Source organism: Orcinus orca, chromosome 4, assembly GCF_937001465.1.
Source record: "Orcinus orca chromosome 4, mOrcOrc1.1, whole genome shotgun sequence".
Classification (NCBI taxonomy): Eukaryota; Metazoa; Chordata; class Mammalia; order Artiodactyla; family Delphinidae; genus Orcinus; species Orcinus orca.
In genome coordinates this window covers 49,990,585-50,002,301 of record NC_064562.1, presented here as the reverse complement: position 1 = coordinate 50,002,301, position 11,717 = coordinate 49,990,585, and the positions used below count along the sequence as shown (strand labels likewise).

The window sequence follows — 11,717 nt, the reverse complement described above, 5'->3', positions numbered from 1 at the left end:
TAGGCACATTTAAAGGAAGCCAAGGATAGTCTTTTAACTTTAAAAGGATGACTCTGTGGCAAGTGATTGCCCAAGGTATAATGAGTTCAACAAGCTCATTCTTGTGTGATTTCTAAAGCCAACTTCATATTTGAATAGTGAAAGGGATCCTTTCCGGTAAACTGAATTTTCTGGGTGGACATGATGCAAATGACAACCTATCTTGACTTAAACAGGTTTTTAAGGTACAGAAAATATTAGCAATTGAAATTACTGGTCGAAAGTTGCAATACTTCAGCAAAACATATTTATAAATTATTTATAATAACTTGGGGCAAGTGAAAAATTTATGGAAGTTCCTATAGTCACAAAAAGTAATAGCAATAATTACATATTTTGGCCTTAAAAGTGGTACTTTAATAATCATAAGTAGATTAATAGTAAGAAAAATTTGAATGTTGTATTAAACTAAAAGCTTTCTATTCATTAGGTGTACCAAACATAAATATTTTAATTTTATCTTAATGGAGATGACATTATTATTATTATTACTATTATTATTATCATTATCATCATCATTATTTTAGTGCTTTACTGGTTCTCTCTAGAGCCTAATCATTAGGGCATATACTTAAGAACTGTAGTTCCTAGAACTCGGTAGCCTATTCCATTTACTCAGAAAAATAATAAATGGAAGAATGACATAAATGTAAATCTTATGCTCTTAAAAACAATTATTTTTACAGAAATTGAAATAGTAAAACTAAGTAGCAAAAACCAAAATGGAATATTAAACCTTTATTTTTACACACATTTAATTGTTCTCTCCTGCCCATAAATTACAAAATATCTTGATTTGCAGTGGAACCCAATCTGTACTGAAAAGTAGTGTAACTGACTGCAGCTTCAGGGATATTTCTTTTACGAACAGGTTAAGATGTTTCCGACTTTGGAAATATCAAAACTCCCCTTTCTTGGAATCATTTATAGGTCACTATCAACTTTGTAGCTGGGATAATTCTGTTCACACCAAGGGGGCTTTTCCTGAATTCAGATTCTTTTTTGTTGTTTTCAGTATGTTTACAGACACGATTATGCCCACAGGTAACAGGAAACCAGTGTTTCAAAAGAAAATTTGATCACACTGCTAGATAACACAGGTATCCTAAACAAGTACACGAATGCCTCAAGGCTTCAAGCTGCTGCCAGAAAGACATATTTTTTTGATTGGTAAGAACTGCCAGATGACGCTTCATGAAATATAAATGCAAGAAAGCCTCCGAGAGAGCTCAGTAAAAGCCTTCCACCCGTCATTCTAGGAGGATAAGAGCAAGATACTGTTAACAAGTGCAGGAAATGGCTTTCGGAGTTTCAATATCAGTCTATATCTTATTCAATGGTAGGTCATTTCTTTTTGCTGTGTTAATTTTGTGTCATTGTAAAATGTGAATAGGATTTGTTTTATCTGAATTAGTGAGGAGTTGGCTTTTAGCAGTTGTTCTTCATGACAAAGATCCAAGCAAGGAATTTGTGAATTAATTTAGTTTCTTATGTAATGTATGTTCCTCTTTTAACATATTTTGACACCTCCTTTTCTGAGATCTTTATATTGTTTGTTCTATACAATTGAAGAGTAGTTGATACCTATGATATGATAGTGTCCTTGTGATTGAATGAGTTTATAAAATGTAATAAAATTTATCTTATGAGTTTATAAAATTTATTTCCTCTTAATAATTAATGTGTTTCTACTTTCTCTAACTATAATGTAGTGAGTGGAATTGATATGCAAGAGAAACTATCAAGAAACTGCCCTTGTCAGGTTATGGATTTCAAATGTAAATGAATTAAAAATAGAACAGATGTGGGACTAGATAGAATAACTTTTGATCTGTTGCTGGTATGTAGAAGGAGGCTCACCTGCTAAAGATGCCTTCCCTCCCCCCCCTTCACACAGCTGTGACAGCATTGACTGAAGAGGCAGCCAGGACTGTAACACCCCCAATCACAACCCAGCAAAGTGACTGGACCATTAACAAAACAGAAGGTATTTTCTTCACACTTTTGTATTTCAAGTGACTTTTTTTTTTAAGTGACTTTTTTTTTAATGTTTGAGAGAAATTTGGATTGTGATAAAAGCAACACTGGAAATTTTTAAATATATATTTTATTATTAGACGATCTTTTATCAGGATGCTGTTAAATGGAAGTGACGGGTAAATGTGTCAGCAAAGAATTCTCTTTTTAAAAGGAGGAAGTGAAGCAAATGAGAAAACGTTGTTTTCAGTTCCTGTCCTGGATGTGAAACATGCCACCCTTTCTGCTTGATTCCTGCTGGATTCCCAATAACCCATGTGCTTCCAGAGGCAGTTTGTCCCTATTTTGGCATTCTTGATGAGTGACGTTATAGTTTGATCTGTGACTGTGAGCTTTGCAGCCAAATAAATTATGGTTACCAGATGAAGCCTTAATCCACTTTCCCTCATTTTTGGAAAGATCTTTCTTCTTGTCATTGGGAGCTTTGGTTGTTGCTTTAGTATATGCTATACCTCCCAACCACTTGTATCCAATTTTTGTTGTTGATGGTGATGATATATTTTATTATTGTTATTAAAATAGCTTCTGGCCACTGTTGAGCATCAGCATTTTCCCAAACTCTTTGAACTCTTAGAGGTGACCTTGGGAAACTTACCTGCCAAGACCTGTGTATCAGGTGGTTGTGATTCTCACACAAATCACATACCACCCCCTGATGTGAAGATGGGCTTTGTGACTTAGGACCAAAGAAACACCATATCTTGCTCTCAGAGCCACGCAAGTAAAAGAAGATCAAGTTAAATATTTTGTTTCTGAATATGAAAGGTAGTAATAGTTAAGTATTCTTCATTTCACCAATAATTTTTTTTTTTTTTTTTTTTTTTTTTGTGGTACGCGGGCCTCTCACTGTTGTGGCCTCTCCGGTTGCGGAGCACAGGCTCCGGACGCGCAGGCTCAGCGGCCATGGCTCACGGGTCCAGCCGCTCCGCGGCACGTGGGACCCTCCCGGACCGGGGCACGAACCCGTGTCCCCCGCATCGGCAGGCGGACTCTCAACCACCGCGCCACCAGGGAAGCCCCAAGAAGCCCTAAGCAAATTTTTTTTAATTTAAAATTATTGGTGGGGCTGGACCCGTGAGCCATGGCCGCTGAGCCTGCGCGTCCGGAGCCTGTGCTCCGCAACCGGAGAGGCCACAACAGTGAGAGGCCCGCGTACCACAAAAAAAAAAAAAATTTGCTTAAAATACTTTGCTCATTTGAGTTTTTGCATATATATCAATTTGCAAAATAAAATTAGTGAGGCTTTTAGAATAACTTTTAGCCAAATTCCTCATGTCTTGAGCCTTTAAACAAAGAGGAAACATCTTCGTTGAGAGATAATACTGTAGAGAATTAAAGAAGTACAGTTTCCTCTCAGTGACATAACAGTGTGTCCATCACCACCTTTTCTCTTCCCTAATAGTGAACTGCAAGTCAAATTCTCCAAGTTACAGGTAATAATTATGGACAAAAGGGATTGAATATATCACTTCAGTAGTTTTTTCTTTGCTTTCTTGATGGGTGAATTTTAGTTCCCTGCTTTTCATTTAACTTAAAAATCTGAATCCAGTATCTCAGGAAAGTTTCATGAAGTTATAACTACTATTCTTCTCCTTAGAGGAAAGATGAGTCTCTAGTATATTCTTTCTTTGGAAATGTCTTCTTTCAATTCTCACATTTTCTAGTAAGTCCTGGTTCAGGCTTGGTTAATTGAACTTATTTAATCTTGAAGTAGGAAGAATCTACCACAGTTTATAATGAGAAATTCCCACTCCCTTAGAATTAATTATCAAGATGAGAAATTAGATTTACCATACCACAGTTAACAAAATGAATATGAATTTTAAGGTAATGTTGTGTCTTCTCAACCAAAATGAAGTTATATAACAGTATGTTGTTGGTGACTTAGTACCTAAAGATTTAGTATTTTCAATATAAATAAGTATGCCTTTTTAGATCTTTTTCTCCTGAAAACAAATAAGTATGATTCTCTTAATCTACTTAGCAAGGTGAATATAATATGATAACTAAGGTTGAGGAGATATGTTTATTCATAACAGTGACAAAAATAAAATGCCACTAATTCTTCTTGAGAAGAATTTAAGAATCAGTAATTAAAGTATACTAAAAAGGACTCATTTATGCTGTTTTGTCATTCCCACTGCATAAACCTCAAGGATAGTATAGGTATATGTCTTTAGTACATCAAGGAATGAAGGATAAGCATCCTGAAATCTAAGTATTTTGCCACAGTACAGCTTCCCAAAGGGAAGTTTCCCATAAAGAGGCTTCTGCACACTTGACCACAAAGGTTTCGCCAAGTGTGGTCATTTGCATAGTGTTAAAGCTACAAATCAAAACCCAGGTTTTCTAATTCCAACTCCATGGCTTTTCCCACAATCTCATAATGCCTCTTAACTGAGTAAATTTTCTAATTAACATCTGAAGTTATTGTCTTAGCTATGTTAAGCCTGAGCCATAAGTTGTTTCTGGCTTCACGTATAGGTCATAACAATACCTCTTCTGTATAGGTCATAACAATACCTCTTCATAACAAGGGAAAACAATCCCTTTTCCATTAGCTACTTAAGGTAGTCTGCATAAGAAGAAGGGGGGATTCTCATCTCACTCTTCTCTGGGGAATGAAAAGAAATCAAGTTCATTATCTCCCAACCATAAATCCAAATCTTCCTAAGTGCTTACTTCTCAGGTGTAAAGGGGAGAATGAAAAAAATTGTATTATTTCATTTGTTTCCAGGCATATATTTGTATCCAGGCATATATTTAGAAAGCCTTGCCCAGGACAGCATGCTAAGACTAGAATCAATGCTGCCACCTTTTGGCAAACTTGTATCTATATCTTATTACATAGTTTCCAAAGAATGGAATGATCATCAATCTACCTCCAGCCCCTAATTCATTAATATGTCTTAGATGATATTAACCCAACCTTTGTAAATATAACCTGTCAAAGGAATCAATCAATAGTTCAAATGACAGAGCACTCAAAGAATATTCCTAAAATTAAAGGCCTTTCTGTATATGTGTTACAAATCTACTGTGGAAGTGTGACCCACCTCATCTGTTAATACTGTATCTCCTTTTTCTAGCTGGCTACACAGAAGGACCCATAGCGTTGAGGGTCTCACATCCTTGCCTGGAAGACCACCATAGTTACTGCATCAATGGTGTTTGTGCATTCCACGATGAGCTGGAGAAAGCCATCTGCAGGTAATTGCAAAGAACTTCCCAAGCCCTAGAGATGGGAGAAGGAGAAGGTATGCCTCGTTTCACATGGTGTTTCACATAGTACATTTCCCCACGCCTCCATCTTATCTAGTAAAAAAGGTACATGATCTGAACATGATTCACCAATTCTCTTTGTATTTGAATATCTAAGGGGTCTTTTTCTAACCTACCTAGTTTTCATTACTCAAAAATATGGTTCCTAGATTAGCAGCATCTGTATAACCTGGGAGCTTGTTGAAAATGAAGAAGCTCACACCGTACCTCAAAACTACTGAATCCAAATCAACTTTTAACAACATGCTAAGAAGTTTCCAAGTTTTTATGGATAGATTATAGGATAAAATGAAACAGACTATGGCAAAAACACTTCAGGAATATAAAGTTCTAGATCAACTGAGATACCATTTTTATGATCGTTGATTTGCTCAGCATCCTCCTACAAAAGAGTAGGTTAACAATTTTCTAGATCAACTCATGCAAGGGTCCTACCTTTCTCTCCTACCAATGAGGGAAGTTGCATTAATATGGGGTCTTAATCAAATGATTATTGTAAAATACATGGCTTCTTCAATACATTTAATAGATTGGCTTTCATTTGGTATTGGCCTCTTTAATTAAAATCACTTTTTATTAAATTTTTTCATTCTTCGAAATTTGTCATTTGTGTTTCTATCATGAGTTTTAAAATTATACATTCTTTTCTTTTTTTAAAGGTGTTTTGCTGGTTATACTGGAGAAAGGTGTGAGCACTTGACCTTAACTTCATATGCTGTGGATCCTTATGAAAAATACATTGCAATTGGGATTGGCGTTGGATTATTATTAAGTGGTTTTCTTGTTATTTTTTACTGCTACATAAAAAAGAGGTATGAAAAATATACAAATTATGAAGTCACTAGATACTCATTCATTTGAGAAATATTCACTGAGCCCCTACAATGTACCAGGCACTGACATATGTAATTTTTTTTTTTTTTGCAGTACGTGGGCCTCTCACCGCCGTGGCCTCTCCCATCGCGGAGCAACAGGCTCCGGACGCGCAGGCTCAGCGGCCATGGCCCACGGGCCCAGCCGCTCCGCGGCATGTGGGATCCTCCCGGACCGGGGCACGAACCCGCGTCCCCTGCATCGGCAGGCGGACCCCCAACCACTGCGCCACCAGGGAAGCCCGACACATGTAATTTTTTAGTGAAAATATGGCTGTAAATCTGGCAAGTTTCTGCATATCTGTTTTGATGCCTTTTCTCATAAACCCAGACAAGAGGTAAAAATTTACCCACAGTTGCAATAGGATAGTTCCAATTTACAGTTTCCCTTCATCCCCAACTCTGTCTGCCTACATCAAAGTTATAAATGTGTAGGACAGTCGGCCCACAAGGGTAAAGATTAATGTGTTTTGTGCACAATTATATGAAGTGTCGAATACCATGTCTGGCACACCATAGACACTCAGTAATTATTTGTTGAATGGACAAATCAAAACATGAGTATTAAATGAATGAAAATGTGTGATAAATGTGGGCCATTTTCTTCCCAGACATTAGTTGAGGGTATATTCAGGAGATACTGTCTACTGTTAAAAGCTAAACAAGATAAATTTGATCCACTAAGTATAAATTACTCATGCACTAATTATTAATCATTATTTCTGGCTTTTCCACACTGGCAATTTTTCCTTTAATCCATGTATAGGGAAAAGTCAAGAAATAATGTGATATACATTAAAGAAAAGGTATAAATACATTTCCCTTGCTGTACTCCATTAACTAAGTTGTCATTTTTAAAATGACCAAAAATTATTATACAACATTAAAAAAAATTGCTTAATAATTGCATCTTAGAGGGCTTCCCTGGTGGCGCAGTGGTTGAGAGTCCGCCTGCCGATGCAGGGGACACGGGTTCGTGCCCCGGTCCGGGAAGATCCCACACGCCGTGGAGCAACTAAGCCTGTGCGCCATGGCCGCTGAGCCTGCGTGTCCGGAATCTGTGCTCCGCAACGGGAGAGGCCACAGCAGTGAGGCCTGCGTACCGCAAAAACAAAAAACAACAACAACAACAAAATTGCATCTTAGAATAAAATCTGTTAATATCAATTGTGGATCAATTGATATAAAATCTGTTATATCAGTTGCCTAAGAGACCAAGAAAGAAAATAAAAAAGGAAGTAAGACCTTTTAATATTAACAAGATAGCTGTCTGGGATCAGGTTCCCTAAAAGCTGAACCTAAGATAGAGACTCCTGACTGAGTGATGACTGGTCAAGGGAATGCTCAAAGGTGAAATCTGTAATGAAGTAGGAAAGCTAGAACAGAGGAAGAAGGTAAGCAAAGATGTAGTTTAGCTGAAGTCTATCCTCAGCCTGATTCCAAAGGGAGACCTAGAACATGACTGGCATCGCTGACCCATCCCAAGAAGGTGAGGGATCTTGGTTGTAGTACCCAGCATCATCGGGCATGGGTGTCAGAGTGCTCCTGGCAGGGGCTTGGAATCTCCTAGGAATCTTCAGGCAAAGTCCTCTCTTGGCTGAGGACAATCTTCTAGAGAAGGATGGTACTTTGAGCCTTATTAACTAACACCCACAACTGCTGGGGGATGGGTATACCAGTGGGTAAAGAGGATATGGGTGGGATACCAAGAGCAATTGCTACACCAGAGCATTTATATAATCCTCAATAAGCTATACAAACAGCAAATTCATATGAAAACCAATACTCTGTTTCAGGTGTCTAAAACTGAAATCACCTTACAATGTCTGTTCCGGAGGAAGACCACTATGAGGCCTTTGTAAGAAATTTTCATGAGTCATTGGTGAAAATCAGTGGGCCCAAAACTGAAATTTTCAAGTGAAACAACAAAACTTCCTAAGCTGACTAGAAAGTTGGGATCACGATGAAACAAGAGAATAAATTTCAACATTGGTCCTTTGGCTTTGCCATTTTTAAAGTGCCACGGGAGCCAAGGAAACAAGGTACAGTGACAGAGGTCAAGTTCACAGTCCTACTCTGGGTTTGTTGCTGTTGTGTGATTATTGTTCTCACTGCAGAGAGACTGAGTTTTGTGCTTCTGACTACGTCAGATGTGAAATTTCATGGGAATAATTATCAACCTTGCAGCCAGCCAAAGCAATGCCAAGCTTGGATCCTTCACTATGCTTGCTACCAGGATTCTGGACCACTGCTCTACGGACCAAATCCCAAACATGATGCTTTCATGGTGTCTAAAAGAATGCGATGTCAGCTATTCAGATGACATTCGTATTATGGCACCTCCAGTGAACCAAACTTATGATTAAAGTCTAAGCTAGAGAAAAGAAATGGAATGTCCAAGGCAAACATAATGATACCCAACTTGTGACAACACTGTGAAATATGGAATAAGCTAAAGAGTTTCTGATGACTGAAAGCTACCTGGATATTGAGCCCTGAGGAGGCAAAAAGGTTTTGTTTCTGCATGGATTATAAAATTTTGTGTTGGACTCACTGGTCCCCGAATGCTTATGTTCATCACTTTCTCCTATTGTTAGTGGAATTACCTGGCGATTATCTATTTGGACTGAAATTCTAAAATTCTACTAACAAATAAAATACTACAATTGGCTCTGAAATAGAAACTGAAGAACTTGACATAAGAATTTTTCACCAGCCAACAGCGGGTGGACATTTTCTTTACCATTTCTGGGTACCGGAGAGAAGATTTGCACAGAGGGAGAGAAAACGGAATATTGGTAGAAATAACAATTTGAGAATTAGGGTCCTTCCTCTCTAATCATATTTCTTCCACCTAATTCGAATAGTCTTGTTCAGGTCCCTTAATTTCTTTGGGCTTTGATCAGTTTGTACAATGTCCTTCTAACTCTAAAATTTGATTGTGACAGAAGAGAGAATATTTTCCACCTCTCAACTCCATCTCTGTCCCTGATCTCACCTCTCACCCCACTGGATATCATCTTAGGTGTATATTTTATTATTTGGTTTGTAAAATAATAATTTAAGAATTCGTTTTTAAAGGAAGTAAAACATGAAATTAAAAATAATAATATCTACCATTTTTCTTTTAGATTCAATCTAAGACTATGGACTTTTTTTCTATTGTGGTGTAGATAAGCAAAATAATTTTGATCATGAGATGGGTTAAAAAAAGATCAAACATGAATATTCTTACAATGGTAGCCTAGTAGCAAGCCTTTCTCTTATATCAAGTTGTGACTTTTCATTCACTTCTAAACAAAACTACATTCTGCTTTCCTTTGAATAGAAGGCATTTCACTTGCTTTGTTTTTCCTTCAGAAGGAATTTAATGCAGATGAATTGCATGTCAGCACTTTCTGCATGACCTCTCAAAGTATGCAGAGGTTACATCATACCAAGGAGTGGGGAGATGAAGGTTCCTCCCAGTGACTCCAGTGACCGCACCTAGAAAGCTGGGCTTTTCCTGAGCATTTCAAAAAGGTGTTAAAAAGCTGGGTAGAGTCCAAGAAGAAACACTAAAGCTTAATTAAGGACTGCCTCCCGATGAAAAGAAGAGGAAGTAAGGGTAGAGTCTGAGGAGGTGATAACCTAAAAAGTTATAACATTTGCTGTCTATAAATATTTCTAAAATGTAAACATAATTGAATTGATATTAATCAACAAATTAAAATTCCCAGAATGCCAAACCAAAACATAAAACCAATAGAAATTCAATTTTTTTCACCTGTGGAAGAGTATACATTAACATTATAAAATCCACCCAGTGAGACCACATATATGGAAATTTATTTATTTATCTATTTATTTTTATAAATTTATTTATTTATTTTTGGCTGTGTTGGGTCTTCGTTGCTGCCCACGGGCTTTCTCCAGTTGCAGCGAGCAGGGGCTACTCTTCATTGAGGTGCACGGGCTTCTCATTGCAGTGGCTTCTCTTGTTGCAGAGCACAGGCTCTAGGTGTGCAGGCTTCAGTAGTTGTGGCACATGGGCTCAGTAGTTGTGGCTCGTGGGCTCTAGACTGCAGGCTCAGTACTTGTGGCTCAGGGGCTTAGTTGATCCACGGCATGTGGGATCTTCCTGGGCCAGGGCTCGAACCGGTGTCCCCTGCATTGGCAGGTAAATTCTTAACCACTGCGCCACCAGGGAAGTCCCTAAGTATACGGAAATTTACAGTGTAGCTAACGAGAAGCTATCTGTTTATGGTCCGTCATACAAAAGAATCTTGTGATAAACTCCTAGAGTTCATGTTCCGGGAAGGAATCCCTGGCATTCCTATGGTAATATTTACACATGTAAGCAGGGCTTAAGTAGGAAAATGCATAAGTATAAGATGTTCTGCAAATTTTTCATTTTCTATTTTTTCCTATATGCAATAAGACCCTGAAAAAAGCCTACCAGTGAAGCCCTGACATCAGAACTACATTTTCAGCTATTAGGTGAGGTGGGTCATTTAGGAAAGAAATGAGAACATGTTTCTGGCATCTTTGACTAAATCAAATGGGCCAAGGGGTTCATCAATTTCTTTTATTTCCCATTTTGTCTCCTTCCTGTTTCTGCCCTTCAGTTCTTGAGAACACATTCTTAGGTCATCGATATTCATGAGTGAGTCATTAGTTAGCCTTTTGGAGCATAATGGCTGTGGGAGCAAACACTATAACTTCAGTCGTGCTTGAGTGAGTAAATTTACAAAAAGGGAATTATAACTGCTTGTTATTGTATCTTCTTTCTCCAAATTACTTTTTTGTATAATTATGTTTTTATAATGTTGGAAAGTAGATGAAATCATAACACATTCCATCTTTTAGTGTTTCCTGGCACAGTACAACCCTTAATTATGAAACATCTATTTTGATGATGTCAAGAAGATTTCTATTCATTACACGTAATTGAAAAAAAAAGTCTAATTTAACCTTTTGATGTTGAACATAGGATGATTTGCCACAGAGGACATGAGTAAACAATTTAACTTCTCTGTCTTACAAACTGTAACACATTCTATGGTATGATATAAATATTGATATCCTACAACTCATACTCATGGGAAGGGTTACCAGAATCTCTCTGTTGCAAAATACCACTCTTTCTGGCTTACATCATGATTGCATGACATCAGGATATTAGCAGTTGCCAAGATGAGCTGGAAGTGTTGAAATTTAATTTGTGAGCCTGGCGCTGCTAATCTGCATGAGTCCACATTTCTGTCCAACCTTTTGGCACAGCTCTAGTCAGTAGCATATTCAGAAGCATATCTTCCAACTTCAGCTCCAAATTTCTGTGAGATGTTCAATGAATGCACAACTCAGAGTGCAAGGGCCTAAGTAGTCAATATCCTAAGAATTCAAAGGCTAGACTCCTTGAGAATACCCACATGAATAAATGTGTCCCATCTGGACATTTCACTCCTCTGCCAAAACTAAACACGAGGGCTGTTATGATTGTGGACA

The 11,717-nt window shown here is 37.7% G+C and overlaps 1 protein-coding gene across 5 annotated transcripts; it reads left to right on the top strand.

The window, feature by feature from the left end:
• The first annotated feature begins 1,244 nt into the window (after nt 1-1,244).
• EPGN (epithelial mitogen) lies at nt 1,245-9,367 on the top strand. Of its 5 annotated transcripts, none has more exons than XR_007476949.1 (6): nt 1,245-1,378; nt 1,937-2,026; nt 5,166-5,286; nt 6,018-6,170; nt 6,286-6,568; nt 8,027-9,367. XR_007476949.1 is itself a non-coding variant. In XM_049708988.1 (6 exons), exons 1-6 carry the CDS (start codon nt 1,336-1,338, stop codon nt 8,090-8,092), a joined length of 669 nt encoding a protein of 222 aa, XP_049564945.1. In that variant the 5' UTR covers nt 1,245-1,335; the 3' UTR covers nt 8,093-9,367. The 5 variants fall into 5 exon arrangements, 4 of the variants coding, with proteins under 4 accessions (XP_049564945.1, XP_049564946.1, XP_004280252.1 ...); XM_049708988.1 differs by having other exon boundaries at nt 6,286-6,481; XM_049708989.1 differs by having other exon boundaries at nt 6,286-6,515.
• The last annotated feature ends 2,350 nt before the right edge of the window (nt 9,368-11,717 follow it).

Bases quoted from the DNA above. Each gene is read 5' to 3' on its own strand.
- EPGN (XM_049708988.1), top strand. From the start codon at position 1,336: ATGGCTTTCGGAGTTTCAATATCAGTCTATATCTTATTCAATG. The intron at 6,171-6,285 runs GTATGAAAAATA...TTTTTTTTGCAG, and splicing joins TACTGCTACATAAAAAAGAG to TACGTGGGCCTCTCACCGCC. The intron at 6,482-8,026 runs GTAATTTTTTAG...ACTCTGTTTCAG, and splicing joins ACCAGGGAAGCCCGACACAT to GTGTCTAAAACTGAAATCAC.